At 43.2% G+C, this 19,263-nt stretch overlaps 1 protein-coding gene across 9 annotated transcripts in view; it reads left to right on the forward strand.

Moving 5' to 3' along the window:
* dagla (diacylglycerol lipase, alpha) overlaps positions 1-19,263 on the forward strand; it is a 485,173-nt gene that overhangs the window by 429,677 nt on the left and 36,233 nt on the right. For all 9 annotated transcript variants that reach the window (XM_078549077.1, XM_078549076.1, XM_078549078.1 and 6 more), the window contains 2 exons: positions 4,751-4,944; positions 14,082-14,211. In XM_078549077.1, the coding sequence (XP_078405203.1) occupies positions 4,751-4,944; positions 14,082-14,211 (324 nt within the window). The remainder of the gene's footprint in view (positions 1-4,750; positions 4,945-14,081; positions 14,212-19,263) is intronic.

A 19,263-nucleotide genomic window follows, 5' to 3' on the forward strand; every position in this document is an offset into this window, starting at 1 on the left:
TTTCGGAATGTACTTCCTCCTAAAGTTTATTTTTCTCAATCAAGCATCTGAATACACTATTGAAGCACACTCCAATGACTAGAATATACTAATTTTGTTTATTTCAGTAGATACTTCTAAAAGCTGATATTATTATCATTATCTAGCTCTATTCATTGCAGAAACATCAAAACATGCAGAAAATTATTTTTGAACAATCCTGTGCTACCTTTGTGAATCCTGCAGTGTGAACTACTTCATGCTACAACAATGTGGGGTGTGCTCGGATAAAAGGGTATGAGAAAAAGATCAGAACTAGAAGAGCAGAGACCATGAGCTGGGACGTAGAGCTGCAGGAGGTTGCATGTGGCAAGGCAAGGGACGGGTTTATAGACTAGAACAGGGATCTTGAAAGGAATGGGAGCTATTTATGGTGTCAGTGAGCATTGACAGAAGCGACATTAGCTATTTGGTTAGGGGAGGGTTGTGGACACAGCAGATTGGTCTCATGAAGGAGATGAACTTGATCAGGGAAAAGTGGAGCTAGCTGTGATGCTACAGAGTGATTTGATTTCTTGGACCAGCAATGAAGAAGGGCATAACAATGGATAGTTTTGAACTTCCAGACAAAAAAGTCCATGCTCTCCTCAAACCAGGTGTTGGAAGTGGGGTTGGAGGGAGCAGAAGAAGAGGGTTAAAGTTCGGGGTATGCTACTGAGAAAGAAGCGGAGAAAGTGTCAGCTCTGGCTCCATTGATAGCCACCTGGACAGACACATGCTCCTGACATCAACTGAGCCTGAAGGAAGCTGTTTGTGGTGTAAGTTTTTATTTTATTTTGAGTATCATTAATTTTTCAGGTTCAAGTTCCATGCCAGGATGAGCACAAAAATTAAGGCTGACACCCCAGTGCAGTACAGAGGGAGTGTTGCACTGCAGGAGGTGCGGTCTTTCAGATGAGACATTAAACAGAACTCCATCTGCCCTCGCAGGTGGACGTAAAAGATCTCAGGGCACTATTTTGAAGAACGGTGGGAGAGTTATCCCTCAATCAACATGACAAAAACAGATTGTCTGGTCATTATCAAATTGTTGTTTGTGAGAGTTAGCTGTATGCAAATTGGCTACTGCATTCCCAATATTACAACAGTGGCTACACTTAAAAGTATTTCATTGGCTGTAAAGTGCTTTGAGACACCTGGTGGTCATGAAAGGTGCATTATAAATGCAGATCTTTCTTTAAAGTAGTTTAGAATTGCCCTTGCCCACAAGAATATTCTACTAAAGCATAATAAGCATAAAACCAAATTAAATTACCATTTACATATACACTGAAAACAGTCTAGAAATATTAATAGAATAAAAGAGGAGTTTAAATAATGTTTATTTAACACTCACACTCTACCAAAACAACCCATTTTTCTTTTCGCAAAGTTAGATGTCAGAAGTGCTCTGAGGTCTGCGAGTGGGGTTCTACTTCTTGCCTAATCCAAAACTATACCTTCCAGAATCGGTGTTAGCCTGTCTGGTTTTGGGGCTAGCTGCTTGGCAATGTTCACAACTGAAAATGGGGTAGCAAGCACCCAGTTTTCAAATGCCATATTTTTAAACATTGTAAAGGGGCAAAGCTTGGATATGTTCAACTCACTTGTATATGCAGAAAGCCATGGCTCAATCCTGTGTGGGATGACACATTTATAACATTAAGACTCACCACTATTCAGTTTTAGATTGAACAAATGTGGCAACTCTATTTCTAGAGAGTCAGAGCACCTTTGGCTCAGTGCTTGTTTTTAGGAAGTCCACACAATGACTGCATGATGCCACCACTAAATACGTTTTCCCCCACCCTTCCCCGTCAGCAGTCCAAAAGGACTGTTTCCTCTGTGACACCTGGTCCATTCCCCAATCACCCAAAACCCCATTCCCTTCCCACACCACCTTCCCATGGAAGTGCAGGAAATGCAAAACCTGCCCTTTTACCTCCTCCCTTCCCATCATCCAAGACCCCAAACATTTCTTCCAAAAGAAGCAACGATTTACTTGTCATTCTTTCAATTTGGCATTCTCTCCACAGGTGCTGCCAGACCTGCTGAATATTTCCATCATTTTCTGGGTTTTTTTCAGATTTCTAGCATTTGCAGTATTTTGATTTTGTACGTACTGATTTGCTGATGAGATAACCATTATGTTTAAAATTCAACATATTATTCCTGGTAAAGTTTCATATAGGCATTTGACTCCTCTCTGTGACTTTGTTAAAAAAATGCTTAAGCAGCAATATTTCAATGTTACCTTCCCAGTACTTAGAATATTACTAGCCCTTTACTATCTAAAATTCAAAATTGGATCCTTTGTAAGAGTAACAGAGTTTTTGCCATCAGTCATTGTCCAGCTTGACCTCTGGCATTTGACACAGCTGACAGCAATGATCTTCTCTCCTTCGTAGCCCATCTCTGAATGTATTACTTGCTTAGTTCCATTCACATTACTCTCAATGCAGCCAGCAAAACTCCTGTAATGTTAACAGTGTAGGAAACAGGAGCAGGAGTAGACCTCAAGCCTGCTCCACTATTCAATACCATCATGGCTGATCTTTTGCCTAAACTCTGATTTCCTGTTAACTCTACGTACCCCTTCATTCCCTGAAAGACCAAATATCTGTCAATCTCAACTTTAAATATACTCAATGATGGAGTATCCGCAAGCCTCTGTGATAGACAAATCTAAAAATTCACAATCCTTTGAGTGAAGAAATTTCTCATCCCGGTCTTAAATGAACGACCCCTTATCCTGAGACTGTGCCCCATGTTCTAGACTCCCCAGCCAGCGGAAACAATCTCTGTGTCTACCATGATCATACCCCTTCAGAATCTTGTATGTTTCAGTGAGATCACCTTAATCTTTTAATTTCCAGAGAATATGGGCCCAATTTACCCAGTCTTTCCATAAGACAGCACTCTCATCCCAGGAACCAATCGAGTGAATCTTCACTGTACCACCTCCAATGAAAGTATAACTTTCCTTAGAAATGGAGACTGAAACTGCACAGAATATTCCAGATGTGATTTCACCAAAGCCCTATCCAATTGTAACAAGACTTTCTTATCCTTGTACTTCAATCCACTACCTACAAGTTCCCATTCAAACCACACGCACTATCCTGACTTAGAACTATATTGCTCTTCCTGCCTAACAACTATGGATGTATCTACACCACATGGACTGCAGCAGTTCAAGAAGGCAGCTCACCATCAATACCTTCTCAAGAGCAATTAGAGATGGGCAACTGGCTTTCTCAGTGATGCCACACCCTGTGAGCAAATAAAACATAAAAAACACAGAAGTATATAGCTAAAATTTACCTCTATTTTAAAAACCTGACTAGGCCTCAACTGGAATACTGCATCCAGTTCTGGGCTTCATAATTGAGGAAGGATTGTACAGGAAGGATTGGAGATTGTACAGAGGAGATTCATGAGAATGATTCCAGGGATAAAGAACTGTATCTGTAAGGATAGGTTGGAGAGGCTGGGTCTGTTTTCCTTGGAGAAAAAAAGGCTGAGAGGAAACTTGATAGAGGTATTCAAGATCCTGAGGGGTATGGGCAGGGTAAATAGTGAGAAACTGTTCTCACTCAAGAGAACATCAAGAACTAGAGGGCACAGATTCAAAATAATTGGTAAAAGGAGTGAATGTGATGTGAGCAAATTTTTTTTCACCCATAGGATGGTTGGAGTCTGGAATAAGCTTCCTGAAAGGGTGGTGGAGGCAGGTTCAATTGTGGTTTTCAAAAGGGAATTGGATTGCCAGCTGAAAAGAGAGAATGTGCAAGGTTATGGGGATAAGGCAGGGGAATGGGACTAGGTGAAATGCTCTTTTAGAGAGCCAGTGCAGACTTGATGGGCCAAATGGCCTCCTTCTGCACCGTAAAGATACTGTGAATGGGCTGGATTCAATGTGGGTGACGGGGCCTCTCAACAGTTGGAAAACCAGTAGGAGCCTGAGTCACCTTTCTCCGGGAGGCCTGCATAATTACATTCCAATCAGACACTTACCTGGGCAGCATCAGGCCTCCCATCAGATTAAGCCTACAGGAGGGTAGAAATCCCGCCCCTGAGAGCTGCTGGCCAATCAGAGGCTGGCCTCTCTCCAATACTGGCAGTGTCATGGAATGGTAGCCAATGGCCAATACTACAGGGAGTGAAGGCAGATTATGGACCTGAGGATGGGGCCACTGATGATGGGGGCAGGGGGGGTTGGGGTGTGGCTTCCTGCAAGGCCCCTCTTCCCAATGTCAGGCACATCATTTGGGCGCAGAGACAATGGGCCCCACCCCATGTCCTGGTAGGCTAATGGCAAACCTGAGAGGTTTGCTAGGCAGCCTTCCTGGATGGCGAGTTCTCTGTCAGCCACTGGTTGACTACTGCCAGCAGCAGGATGAGGCCCTTAAGTGACCATATATTAGCCTCTGCGTGGGAAGGCTGCCCGCCTCAATTCCGCCCGAGAATTAATTGGAGGGAAGTGGGACGGCAGTGGGATCTCCGCCCACGGCCTCCTGCCTTTCACAAGTCCTGCCTGGCAGGGCCATTAAATTCTGCCCGTAGTGTCCAGTTTACATTTTCTGAAATTTTGAAATTTCAGTTCAAAATGGAACAGGTGACAACACAAACTGGGGACTGATAGTTATCCTGCTCCTTGTTATAGTTCTGTGTTATTGATGAATAAGATACTTTCAAATTCCTAAGTTTTTTTTTAAATCTCTTCCTGTAGTGGAGAATTATCATGGGCGGTACTAAATGTATTCCTAAATCTGAACTGCCGGATGATGAAGAAGTGACTAACGTTCAGAGTAACAGGCAGTGGACCTACCCCAGTGACCTTACTATTGCTCTTTCTGCTAGTGTCCCACTCTACCCACCAGGTCGGATTATTCACGTGATACACAACCATCCTGAGGAAAAGTGGTAGGTATCTACAAAATTGATAGTTCTGATTCAGTGTTTTTTTTGTCAACCTATGAGCCCATTTTTTCCAGGTTGTTTTCCTTTGAATCACTAGTCTGCGTCAACTGAGACGAGAGAGCGATTGTGATGGTCCAGTGAATAATTTCACTCTAAATTTCCCTTCCTTTCTGCCTTTCATGGGGAAATTCCTGCTCCATCTATTGATTCAACTTTTCACTTTTAATGGTGTGGATGAAGAAAATAGAGTTGTATACCCAAGTTTGCAGGTGACATTAAGTTAGTAGTGATGGGGTACAGTAAGTAGTGCAGTTGGAAGCAGGAAGTTGCAAAGGGACATAGATTAACTGAGTGGACAAATCCATGGCAAATTTAGAGTTTGGTGTGGACAAATGTGAGGTCATCTACTTTGGACTCATGAAAGATAAATCGGAGTATTTTCTAAATGGTGAAAAATAATGGACTTCAGAAAAGCAGAGATTTGACAGTACAGTTACAAGAATCACTAAAAGCCAGTAGTCAGGTACCAAAAGCAATCAAAATAGGCTAGTGCAATGTTGGCTCAAGGGGGCTAGAATGCAAAGGGAGGAAGTTTCAGTTATAGCAAGCTTTGGTAAGACCCCATTAAATTTTTATTCAGTTTTGGGCATATGATCTCAAAATATATTCTGACCTTGGAGTAGTTGCAATCCAGATTCCTCCAAATGATACCGTTTAGAGGGTTAAATTATGAGAACAGGTTGGATAAACATAGCTTGTATTACCTTGAGCATAGGTGTTGAGGGGTGATCTAATTGAGGTGTATCAAACATTAAATGGATTTGCTGGGGTAGATGCAGAGAAACTCTTTCCTGTGCTAGAGGAAATCGAGAAGTGACATAAATATAAAATGAGAGCTATAGGCTGTTCAGGAGTGAAATCAGCAGACACTTTTTAACACAATAAGTTAAAGAAATTTGGAACTCTTCCTCAAACAATTGAAGTTTTCATGATTGATAAATTTTTGTAGTAAGGGTATTGAGGGATGTGGAGAAAAGGAAGGAAAATGCTGCTAGATGCAGATTAGCCATTATCTAATTGAATGGCCCGATGAGCTGAATGATCTGCTGTCTTCTCTTACGTTTTTTGTCTCCGTGCTGTGCTCCAGTCTTGCCAAGTGGCACAAAGGTGCTTCTATAGCTCTCTGTCACCATCTAGTAGCATAAATCGGAACCTACAGCAGCAAATAATTTGAAATGAGATCTGATGCGGTCAGCCATAATTTGCTTTGCAGGGTATATAATGAATCTGCCATCAGTAACACTTGTCCTTGCACTTATAAGTTTTGAAATTTTTTGTGTGACAAGTTGTTGAAAGTGTGAGCTGGTAACATCATAGCTAAGAAAACCAGACATCAGACTTGGGTGAACAGGGCCACCAACTCTGTATCTCCTTAACTAATCTGATTGAAAGACTGTAAAATTAACGGTGCAAGGACTGAGCAGCAAGTGAAACTTAGAATGGGTGAAGTTAATGCCAAATCAGATGTGGAAAGAGAAATCAAGAGAGGAAAAGAAAGACTGGAATGAGAGAAAAAGAAAAAGGATACAGAGGTGAGTTTAAAAAAATACAAAATTCAAAATTTTACATATTTTCTTTTTAAATTTCCAACAGCAATTAAAACCTGAAAGAATGAGATTCTGCATTTATAATAGTTAACTTACAGTGCTAGAAGTGTTAACTGGCAGTAATTAGCACTTAACACTTTAAAAAGGCACCTAGACTGAAATTTCCAAGACGTAACTTTGTGTTAAGTTTAGTTCATAACTGCTGCACAAATACAGCTACTTCACGACAGTTGATACATTTGAATGGTGGGCCAGGCAGCGAGATGATATTTTCACGAAACTAATAGCAGAGCAACACAGCTCAGACAGCACTTTATAGGTATTTGACTTTAATTGGAAAACTGGGCATTGCCTGAAGTTGCTCTTCTATTTGTGCATAAATAATGAAAAGTACCAATTGCCTCACCATTATTTTGACAATAAATCATGACCCAGTGTTGTAATGTCAGGTCTGGGAGTAGTATTTTTTTTAAATGAGATGTCAAGAGATGATTTCTCATCATACAGCTCACTCTAAAGCTTGAAGGTATACAATAAACAAATCATGAGGAAGTGATTATATGATACTAAGCTTGAAGACTGCAGGAGGAAAGAAAGACTGAAGGAGGTGAACTCAGTATTAAAATTAGGAAAAGAATGAGTTCACCTCTGACAAGCTAGTATGTTTTAACAAGTTAGTAGTCATACATTTACTGGGGTGTTGGCGTTGTCCTCAGCGCAGCATAACAAATAAAAAGAAAGGTCAAACCAGGATGCAAGGTCACAGCTTTTTCTCATTCTGATATCAGAATTTTGTTGCGGAGGTTATTAATTTTCAAGCTATTCCTCTTACTCAGCTGAACAGGCAGGAATATGATTACACAGGTGCCAGCAGCCCTCTGATATCTCTCGCAGCTGCTGGAGTTGCCAAGCATAAGCCAAGACAATGAGCATCAGCAAGCAATTTAATCACATGGGAATGTCACTGCAGAGCTCCATACTGTTTTCAACTCATATGAGCACAGTGCACTTTCCAGCCGGAGTCACCTGAGCCAAATTTCCCCACCCTTGACCACAATTACTGAGATCAGTTGTAACACCTCAACTGCTGCCTGTGGGGGAGGAGTCCAACGGTGAGGGGAGGGATTAGGTGGGGAATGCAGTGTTTGGGGGAGGTAAGGCTGGAGGAGAGAGTCCGGGGCGGGAAGGAAGTAAGGGTAGAGGAGGGAGTAAGGGGTGGGTTGTCCAGGTGAACATGCAAGGGAGAGGTCTGTGAAGTCAATGACTGCCTCCTGAGGAGTGAATTGAGGCTGGGCATGGTAGGAGGGAATGGTGAGTATGAGAGGAGCAGAGTAAACCGGAAGGGTGGAGGCTGAGAGTGCAATGGTAGCGGTAGAAGGGATGGTGAGGTTGGTTGGTGGAGACTCAGAGGCAAACACAGACCCTGGGAGTGGGAAGCAGGAGGCCAATGTAGATAGGGGTGTGATTCTCAGGAAGGTAGGGTACATGCACGTTCACCTTGACAACCAAAAAAGACAAGGGTTCGGGTTGGTAGGTGATGGTGGGGAGGTGGAAGGTGATGCCAGGGAGGTCAACAACAATGGGGGATAGGACATGAGTGACTGGGGGAGGGGAAAGGACAGTGAAGCTGATGAGAAACTTAATGACTACATTGCTGTCGAAATTGAATGTGAGTGGAGCTTCATGTTGGACGGGCACAGGTGCTGCATGGGAGTGCGAGATGCAGGTCGGCTCAGATGGACAACTGAAAGAGAACCCTAGCAGGCAGCATTGAAAACATTTGGGACATTGAGATGTGTGTGATGGACGAAGGCTGCACATGCATGGAAGAATGCTTCCACAAGGCTCAGAAAGGCCCTGCCCCAGACACACATCCCTCCAGAATCACTTGTGGTCCAGCTGCATGCAGCTGAACTGCTAGTGGGGATGGAGGTTGGTGGTGATGATGCAGGGGAAGGACTTATGAAGCCTGGTAAATGAAGCTGAAAGACACCATTACACATTGTTCAGTGAAAGTGAATATATTTTCAGATTAGAAAGTGATAAAATGTGTTTACCTGTGCAACCACTTATGATCAGAAATTCTTAACTTCTCTATGCCTACCACTTCTTCTAGATGTTGCCCTGATATCCACAGGAGGGGTGGAGACAGCCTTTGCAGTGGTTGGCCCAGTTGCCTCTGATAATTTTGGCGTGCATCGTCTGGAGAGCCAAGGCCTTGAGGGCCCTGACTTGCTTTGATTGTGATCCTGTGAGCCAGTTGTTCTCTGCAGTGACAGAGGACAAGGTTGAGGGGTGTCACAGACAAAGGGGACTTGGAGGGAGAGGACAACCTTTGAGATTTCTGAGTGAAAGACCTAGGTGTGTGCAGCTGCTGCTGCTCCTCCCTTTGAGTGCCCGAGGTACCGACATGACTCCCTAAGGGGAAGGAGCACCTGGAGAGACATCCCGTTTCCCCCTCACATTGCCACTGCATGAACTCACCTATGGCTACCACAGTGGAGTGCAGGTCTGTGCGCATCTCTGTGTTCTGTTAGACCAGGGTCTTCATGGCGTCCACTGTCCTTCCCATGGACACCTCCATATGAGGACATGTGGGCATCACTTCATCAGAGAGCAGGCGGATGCACTCCTCCGACTTGTGTGCCACTTTGTTGAGGGCTTCCAACAGCTCTGCGTGATGTTCCCTGCCTTCTGCTGACTCTCCAGGATGAGTTGGAAGGCTGAATCCAGAGGCTTGTCATCTGACTCAGACCTCACAGATGCCTCTTCCCTAGCAGTCCTCCAATTGCCGGGGAGCTGGGCTGAATCTGCCTCTTCTGCTGCGGACACATGTCTGTTCACCAAATCGTGAATCCAAGATCTAGGTCCCATTGAGGTGTGTGTCTCCACTCGTTGAAGATGTGGGTGAGTGCTGTGACAGGTTTACCAGGCTGCTTATTTCCAGTTCTTCAATGGAGGATGTGACCTCTTGGCTGGAGGTGAGGACTTAGATGGAGCTGAGGGACTGGCTGGCTGAGGGTGTCAGTCATTTGGCAGAGCTCCCTCTGAACCAAATTAGAGATAATTAGTTCATGACAGCAGAGTCAAAAGCAGGAGAGAGAACACTCGCAGTTGCATTGAGAGCGCGATAATGTCGTGCAGGATCCTCACATGGGTGTTCGCCGCTAATCTCACCTTCACTGCAGGCACGGTGCAAGCCCTCACCTTTCAGCATGATGGCACATTCCTCAAAGTGAGTGATGGGCCTAATGTGGGCCACTCCACCCTCGGTCTGGGACCTCTCCACCTTCGGGTCTGGGACCTCTCCCTGCTGTCGTGAGCCAGCTTCTCCTACATGAAAACAGATGGCAAGAGTGTGATCAGGACGCATGGCACTGCATGGAATGTTTGTGTGGTGAGCGGAGCCATGGACAGGATGAGGACGTGAGCTCACGAAGATATGAGTCTGATGGCGATGTGAGGGTGTGTGTGAGTTAGTGGTGTTGTTCCTTGAGGTGTGAGATCCCTGTGGACAAATGATGGGTTTGTGAGTGTGTGAGTTGAGAGTGATCAGGTGGTTGACTTGACAGAACAGATGAGAGTAGTCATCCTCTTCCTGCACTGGATGGCTGACCTCTGTTGTCCGGTGATGCTGACTGCCGCTGCCACCGCCTCCCAGGCCAGAATGGTGTCTCTAGTGGACCTCCTGCGGCCAGAGTGGGTGTAGAGGATATTGCGGCGGCCTTCCACTGCATCTAGCAGTCGTCCCAGAAAGGCGTCACTAAATTTGGGGGCTGCCGTCTTCTTTGCTTTTAGGGCTATCTCTGGAGCAACCCTGGACTGAAGACATGAAGTAGACATGCGCTCTGCTGCGCTTTAGAAACATAGAAAATAGGTGCAGGAGTATGTCATCCAGCTCTTCGAGCTTTCTCCGCCATTCAGTGTGATCAGGGCTGATCCTGCATCTCAACGCATTACTCCTGTGCTCCCCCCATAACCCTTGACACCTTTAGAGTCCAGAAGTCTATCTATTCCCTTCTTAAATATATTCAGTGACTTGGTCTCCACAGCCTTCTGTAGTGGAGAATTCCATTGGTTCACCACAATGAAGAAGTTTCTCCTCATCTCAGTCCTAGATGTCCACCCCGTATCCTGAGGCTGTGACCCCTTTCTAGACCCCCCCAGCAAGAGGAAACATCATCCCTGCATCCGGTCTGTCCATCCCTGTCAGAATTTTATAGGTTTCAATGAGATCTCCTCTCATTCTTCTAAACTCCAGTGAATGCAAGCCTAGTCAGCCTAATCGCCCTTCATATGACAATCCTGCCATCCCAGGAATCAGTTTGATGAACCTTTGCTGCACTCCCTCTATGGCAAGTATATCCTTTCTTAGGTAAGGAGAGCAAAACTGCATACAATATTCCAGGTGTGGTCTCACCAAGGCCTTGTACAGCTGCAGTAAGACATCCTTGCTCCTGTACTCAAGTCCTCTCGCAATGAAGGCCAATATACCATTTGCCTTCTTAACTGCTTGCTGCACCTGCATGCTGGTTTCAGTGATTGGTGTACAAGGACACCTAGGTCCCTTTGTACATCAACATTTCCCAATCTATCACCATTTAAATAATACTCTGCCATTCTGTTTTTCCTACCAAAATGGATAACTTCACACTTAGCCACGTTATACTGCATCTGTCATGTATTTGCCCATGCACTCAACTTGTCTAAATCGCCTTGAAGCCTCTTGACACCCTCCTCATCGCTCACATTCCCACCAGTTTTGTGTCATCAGGAAACCTGGAAATATTACATTTGGTTCCCTTATCCAAATCATTGTTATTTATTGTGAATAGCTGGGGCCCATGCACAGATCCCTGTGGTACTCCGCTAGTCACAGCCTGCCACTCTGAAAAAGATCCATTTATTCCTACTCACTGTTTCATAAGACCATAAGACATGGGAGCAGAAATTAGGCCATTCAGCCCATCGAGTCTGCTCCGCCATTCAATCATGGCTGATAAATTTCTCAACCCCATTCTCCCGCCTTCTCCCCGTAACCTTTAATCCCCTTACCAATCAAGAACCTATCTATCTCGGCCTTAAATACACTCAATGACCTGGCTTCCACAGCCTTCTGTGGCAATGAATTCCATAGATTCACCACTCTCAGGCTAAAGAAGTTTCTCCTCATCTCTGTTCTAAAAGGTCTTCCCTTTACTCTGAGGCTGTGCCCTCAGGTCCTAGTCTCTCCTACTAATGGAAACGTCTTCCCCACGTCCACTCTATCCAGGCCTTTCAATATTCTGTAAGTTTCAATCAGATCCCCCCTCATCGTTCTAAACTCCATCGAGTATAGACCCAGAGTCCTGTCTGCTGACCAATTCTCAATCCATGCCAATATATTACCCTCAATCCCAAGTGCTTCAATTTTACACACAAACCTCTTATGTGGGATTTTAGCAAAAGCTTTCTGAAAATCCAAATACACTGGTTCTCCCTTATCTATTCTAGTTGCATCCTCAAAGAACTCCAGTAACTTTGTCACATGATTTCCCTTTCATAAATCCATGTTGACTTTGTCTAATCCCGTTGATATTTTCTAAGTGTCCTGTTATCACATCCTTTAAATATGAAGTTGGGAGCAAGGAAGCGCTTAGGCATAAAAGACCCCTCAGTGAGAGCAAGTCTACTGAAAGAGGAGAAACTTACATTCAAGAAAGCGATAGACGTGTTAGAAATGCAGAGATTGTAAAATGTCAGCTAAAGCACACGTATGGCAGAACAGACCAGGAGATACATAATGCTGAGAGACATTCCAGGCTGAAAGAGCAGAGCAATCGTGGACAAAGGACAGGATGCAAATACTGCGGAGGACATCATACAAAGTAAAAGAAGGATTGCCCAGTGGGGAAAGCAGTGTTTCACCTCAAGAAGCCGAACCATTTCATACACAAGTATTTGGCAAGAACGAAGCAAAACAAGCCTATACCGATAGCCAGTGGAGAGATTTCAGAAGAAGAATCTGATGAAGCACTATAGACAATACAACAGAATGGTTCCGTCAAGTCTATAGGTAATGAATGGTTTGTGACTGTTATAATTATGACCACAGAAGGAGAGTATCAAGTGAACAAGAAGTGTCAGTTAGACACTGGTGCGTTATGCAACATCACAACCTTCACTGACCTGTGCGAAGTGGATCAACATGGTGATCCAAAAATGAATCCCTCGAAGGTAAGGTTGAGGCTATGTAATGACACGGTACTCACGGCAAGAGGACAAAATAGCCTGGGAGCCCAAAGTAATGGTAGGAAGGAAGATCTAGAGTTCCAGATCATAGGGCTGAAGGGGAATGTTGAAGGGTGGGCGCGCACAGGTGCGCTTCCGATCGGCGCCCCCGATTGGAGGAGCAGCGCCATTTTACGTGGGCCAGCCAATTAAGGCCCGCCCAGTGTGACGTCCGCAGGGAAGCGCTATGCACTCCCTGTAGCGGGCGGCCGGGGGTGGGGATGTCAAAATCAAGAGTGTGCTTTTTCGTGCGCATGCGCACGAAAGAGCACTTTCATCTCCCTGAGGCTAAGTGCAGCCTCAGGGAGATCGGCTGTAAATGTCAAAAACCTTAAAATAGAAAAGTAAAATTTCCCTAACATGTTCCCTCATGTGACAATGTCACATGAGTTGGGACATGTGCATAATTTTCAAAAAAACTTTATTAAAAATTTTTAAAAGCTACATGAAACCTCATCCCACCCGTGGATGAGATTTCGTGCTTTTTTTAGTTTGTGCCAGGGCTCCTGGCCTGCCCACCAACCTTAAGCTTGGATGGGCAGGTCCTCCAATTACATAATTGACTCTGTCAATGGCCTCAATTGGCCATTGACAGGTCGGTGGGCGTGCAGCTGATTTCGCTGCACCCCCGCCTTCCTGAAAATTTAAATGGGGCACAGTGACGTCGGGAGTTCCCCCTGATGTCACCGCGCGACATTTTACGCGTCAGCGAGCAGGCCACACCCCCATTCACTGACACATAAAATCCTGCCCATAGATGATATGCAACGGCCACTCATCTCAGCTCCCAGATGAGCAGCCAATGACAATGCGCACAGGTAACATTAAGAGATATACATGATTTAAAGACTATGTATGCAGTGCAGGTACAGAGACTGAAGAGTAGAACAAACAGTTGTTAATGCATAAGAACAGTGAGTAACTTGGGTAACTCACAGTTACACATGATCATGCATGTCTTCTCTTCATTAGGAAAAGGTGGATGTTTGGATCTTTTGGTCGTTCAGAAAAAGGGGAGCTTCGTGCCTTTTGTTCATTTTGAAAAGGGGGATGTTTGGGTTTTGAAATGCAACATTACTACATGTTCTAGCTGGCTTGCTCTAGTCACATGACCTCTGCCATGAGGGGCTCTCACTGCAAGCAGCCACCTTACAATCAGTTCAATAAAGATTTTATACTAAGAAAGACTGCAGGCTTCGAGCTTGAAACAGAGGGCATGCTGGTGTGATCGCCTTGGCTCACTAATCATTTTAATTTGTGCAGTTGCTGTGGACAGGACGATTCGACTTACTATGCTATTTGGAGTGACAACAAGACATTGGATGAGGTCATCATCTCTGCTGCTATGCTGAATGAGCACATGCCTCATGTTGTTATGGATGGACTACACAAGGTATTCCTCAAGCTGATTTTGCCCCAAATTGTCTGAATAAAATAAAGAAATGTGTAACATTGATGATCAGTAATAAACTGTTTTCCTTTTACTTCTAGAATTTGAGTTAAATCAAGGCCAGACTAATAGATTGAAAAGCTCTCTCTCTCTCTCTCTCTGTTGGCTACAATGGCTCAATATGAAATGAGTTTGGAGAATCTCATAACAGTTCATAGTGGATTTCAGTCCACAGGATAAAAAAATCTTCAAATTTGACTTAAAAATGTCAGTTGCACTTCCAAGTCCTCTGGGATGGCTAATGTTGGCAATGAAATATGTCATAATTACAGTTGGGGATGCTTTACTAAAATTGCAATGATTGGAAAAGAGTAAAAGTAACTTCACTCTGCGGCTATAATGTGCTTTATTCAACAGATAATGCTGCTGCTGATACTGCATTATTGAAATTAATTATTCATCCCTCAGAACTAACGTCCCTAATGTTGACGAACATAATCAGTCACACACTTCTGCCTTTAGAGACCAGGACAGCAGATCTAAATAATGTCCTGAGCTCTTCCAAATCAATCTTAACAAGCAGGTGGGGCCTTAGTTTAAAGTCTTACCCAAATTACAGTGGCCCTTTTGTTGGTATATGTTGACAGTTTAGGTTTTGTGCTCCTATAATGAAGTCGGATTGAACTCAGTTTTGGCTCAGGCAAGATACCTGGCAACTGAATCAAACAGACACTAAAATTGTAGTCTTTAAAGACTCTTGCAATGCAAATTGACTGAACCAAAATGCTGGGCCATCACCACTAGCAGACACTTCTCAAAATAACTTGAAGTTATTCAAGGTCAGGAGTAGAAAAAGATAGACATCCAGTTCCCTTCTAACTCTTTGTTGTATTACGTTAGTCTATGATTATATCAGTCTTACCTTGAATCTCCTGTTTTGTGTGTTGAATGGAATCCACAATCACTTTGTTTTAAGCAAACCACCCAATTCCATGTAGTGTCTTACTCCATGGCCACTACCATGAATGCTCCCAATGCACTCTCTTGCTGCACTGTGGACAAGTGAATGTTCATGATTTCAGTTATACTCCCATGATAGTTACTGCATGGAGGCCAGCTAATTTCCAGACCATGGAAGGGGCGTAGAAAACAGTAGCTCATTTGAAGGAATAACATTGCTTCCTTGCTAATGAGAAAAAAGGAAGTGGAACATCAATGGATTCCAGAAATAAAAATAGAAAATTCTGGAAATGCTCAGCAGTTCAGGCAGCATCTGTGGACTGAGAAACAGAGTTAACACTTCAGGTTGATGACCTTTCATCAGAACAGTTCTGATGAAAGGTCATTGCCTAAAACATTGTTTATTTTTCCACAGAGGCTGCCGCTGCTGAGTATTTCTAGCATTTCTGTTATTACTTCAGATTTCCAGTGTTCGCAGTATTCTGCTTTTCAATTAATGAATTCCAGATCTATGAATTTTTCAGAGCTGAGCAAGCTGTAAATATGGCACTAGAGGTGTAACCAATAGGAATTCTGTCAAAGGCAATGGCTAGACAGGAAATGGATTGCAAGTAGACCTAAAGCCATATTGCATACTAATGTTCTATATGTTCTTCATTTTTATCTGACTAGATATCAATAATGTGTTACTCTGAAAACAAACAAAATCTACATGTACTTTATTCAGCAATTTGTAATTTACATTTGAGGCAGGGTATTTTTTAAAAAATCTTTTATGGTAGAACGCAAGGAGTAGATACAGATATAAATTGATGTAAATGAAGTAAATGTATAAGGGTGTCCTTCTAGAAACCAGGTATGGAATGCGATTGGTTAGAGAGACATTTGACTGCTCTGTCAAAGTAAATTTTAAAATAAGAAACGATGCCAATTGGAACTGTGTTAGCCTCAAGAGAAGGAAAGAAATCAGTGCCTGAAATGTAGAGTGAGAAATCTTAAGCATCTAAATCACTGCAGTACAAGGTTTCCTGGGAAACTCCCGTCCATTTTTCAAGGAAGTTATTGAAATGAATTAAAATATATCATGCACAGCACAGATGATAATAAACATGGTCTAAACTCTCCTGTCCTGCAGTAAATCCTGGTGTTTAACGTGCCTGCCAGGAGCAAAGCAAATTCAAACTGAATTTTTTTTCAAAATTCAGTTAAACTAAAGTGTTCTAAAAATAAAATTAGCATTTTGAAATTTTATTTCATATTTAATGAATTGGGGATTCCTTGTGCTTCTGTTCAGTCTCACAAGTTAGTTATAGGTTTGTTTGTGAGCCAGTTACATTAGTGCATGTAATTCTGAGTATGTTAGAAAGGGAATCATGTAGTAGAGTTTGGGAGGCGAGAGGGTTATAAATATTCAGTTTGGGGCTGCTCAGCACACTCTTATTCAAAATTCCAATCCTGGCTGGATTAGAGAGGAGATTAGTCCACTTCAACATGTCCAAAACTTAGTTGGCTCGTGATATTCAAATTATAGTAGAACAAATTACGAACAGTGACAAATAAAACTTTCATAAACGGAATAATTTCTAGAAAGTTAGTTCCTGTATTTTGGATGTATTAGCGTTCCTATTTGGCAAGGATTGTCCTCCCCCTTTTGTCTCATTACACGTTCCAAATTTGTCATTTTGCTGGCCTCAGTGGAAGAGAAGTACGATTAAAGCAAGCCTGAGCATCTTAACCTGTGATGCCCAGTAATTGCTATTTTAAATCGAAATGGACATCCAGCACTCCCTGGAGTGACATTAACAATTTGGGACTTTTTTTTCTCTGAGAACGAAATAGTCAAAAAGATGAGAGCTAATAAACATTTGGATCTTTGACTGACAGTATCAATTCCCCTCTGTGTGCTTGAGTGTGATGGTGAATATTAGAAGAATAGCACTTTATTTTTCTAAAGAAGTTCATCTACGTAGTCATGTCATAGAAATCAAATGAAAAGTGATCACATTTGAAGTGTTCAGGCTTCCTGTATTGACTTGAGTAATTTGTCAAATGAAAAACTGAGGCAGAATCTGTTACAGAAGCACTTGCAACAAGATGGTTAGAGATAACACTGCACATTCTGTGTTGGATATAGAGTGTTCCCACAACATTGCTCATGAACTAGTTGTCTTTTCATGACAATTAAATTTGAAATCATCATCATTGTGTTTAAGATGTTACATGAAAGTTTCCAGGGGGTAGGGATGGGGGGGTTGGCCGGGGTGGGGTGCAGTGGGCTGCCCAGAGGTGTACATATAAACTGGTAGAAGGGGGTGGGACAGGAGAGCTCGATAGGGGGCCAGTGATAGGTGGAGGCCAAGAAGAGATTGCCAAAGACGTCATAGACAAAAGGACAAAGGGGTGTTGACGGCGGTGATATTATCTAAAAGATGTGCTAATGGGGACATTAAGGGAAGCAAGCTAGTGGCAGATGGGGTAAAGACTGGAGGAACAGCACCTCATCTTCCGACTAGGCACTTTACAGTCTTCCGGACTTTATATTGAGTTCAACAATTTCAGATCATGAACTCTCTCCTCCATCCCCACCCCCTTTCCGATCCCCCCTTTTCCAATAATTTATATATTTTTTTTACAACTATTTTATTTTCCCTCCTATTTTAAAATTTGTTTCGATCTATTGTTTGATTGCCATCTTTTAGCTCATTTCGACCCCTTCCCACCCCACCCCACCCCACCCACACTAGGGCCATCTGCCACTAGCTTGCTTCCCTTAATGTCCCCATTAGCACATCTTTTAGATTATATCACCACCATCAACACCCCATTTGTCCTTTTGTCTATGACATCTTTGGCAGTCTCTTCTTGGCCTCCACCTATCACTGACCCCCTATCGAGCTCTCCTGTCCCACCCGCTTCTACCAGTTCATCTCATTTCTATATGTCTTAGTTCTGATGAAGGGTCATAAGGACTCGAAACATCAACTCTATCCCTCTCCACAGATGCTGTCAGACCTGCTGAGTTTTTCCAGGTATTTTTGTTTTTGTTCTAGATTTCCAGCATCCGCAGTATTTTGCTTTTATCTTAGTGTGAAATTGCACCATACGCACTGAGAATAATTAAATTACTTTACCTCAGTAAATTTGCATGGAACTCACTTGATTGAACAGCAACTTCTGGCATAACTACAGCATAACTGGCATGAACCTGTTGAGGCTGAATGGCCTGTTTCTGTGCTTTAAATACTTTGCAAAAACTGACTGAGGAAGCTCAAGACCGATATGTCATAAGAACATGCGGCAGTTAGATTTTTTCAATTTCTCACATCAGCTATCCTTGTAACCTCACTGAGTAAGATTACTAATTCATTGCTAATTTTGTGCTACGGCTCATGATCTTAAGAACTGGGTTGAGCTTGCCTACAAACATATGAAATAGGCGCAGAAGTAGGCCATTTGGCCCCTCAAGCCTGCTCCATCGTTCAATAAGATCATGGCTGATTTGTTTGTGTCTTGAATTCTACATTCCCATTTACCCCCGATAACCTTAGATTCTTCTTAGGCAAGGGAATCAATCTACCTCCGCCTTAAAAATATTTAATGACCCCAGTTCCACCGCCTTCTGAGGCGGAGAGTTCCGAAGTTGCACGACCTTCTGAGAGAACAAAAATTCCCCTCATCTCTGTCCTAAAAGGGCAACCCCTGATTTTAAATTGTGCCCCCTAGCTCGGGACTCACCCACAAGAGGAAACATGTTTTCCACATCCACCTTGTCAAAACCATTCAGGATCTTATATGCTTCAATCAAGTCACCCCTCACTCTTCTAAATTCCATTGGAAACAAACCCAGTCTGTCCAATCTTTCCTCATAAGACAACCCGCTCATTTCAGGTATCAATCCAGTAAACCTCCTCTGAACCACCTCCAATGCATTTACATCCTTCCTTAAATAAGGAGGCCAAAATTGCTCACAGCATTCGAGATGTGGTCCCACCAATATCCTGCATAACTACAACATAACATCCTTACTTTTATGTTCAATTCCTCTTGTATTAAAGGATTGCATTCCATGAGTCTTAATTACTTGCTGTACCTGCA

This window comes from Cetorhinus maximus, chromosome 9 (genome assembly GCF_964194155.1).
Source record: "Cetorhinus maximus chromosome 9, sCetMax3.hap1.1, whole genome shotgun sequence".
Taxonomy (NCBI): Eukaryota; Metazoa; Chordata; class Chondrichthyes; order Lamniformes; family Cetorhinidae; genus Cetorhinus; species Cetorhinus maximus.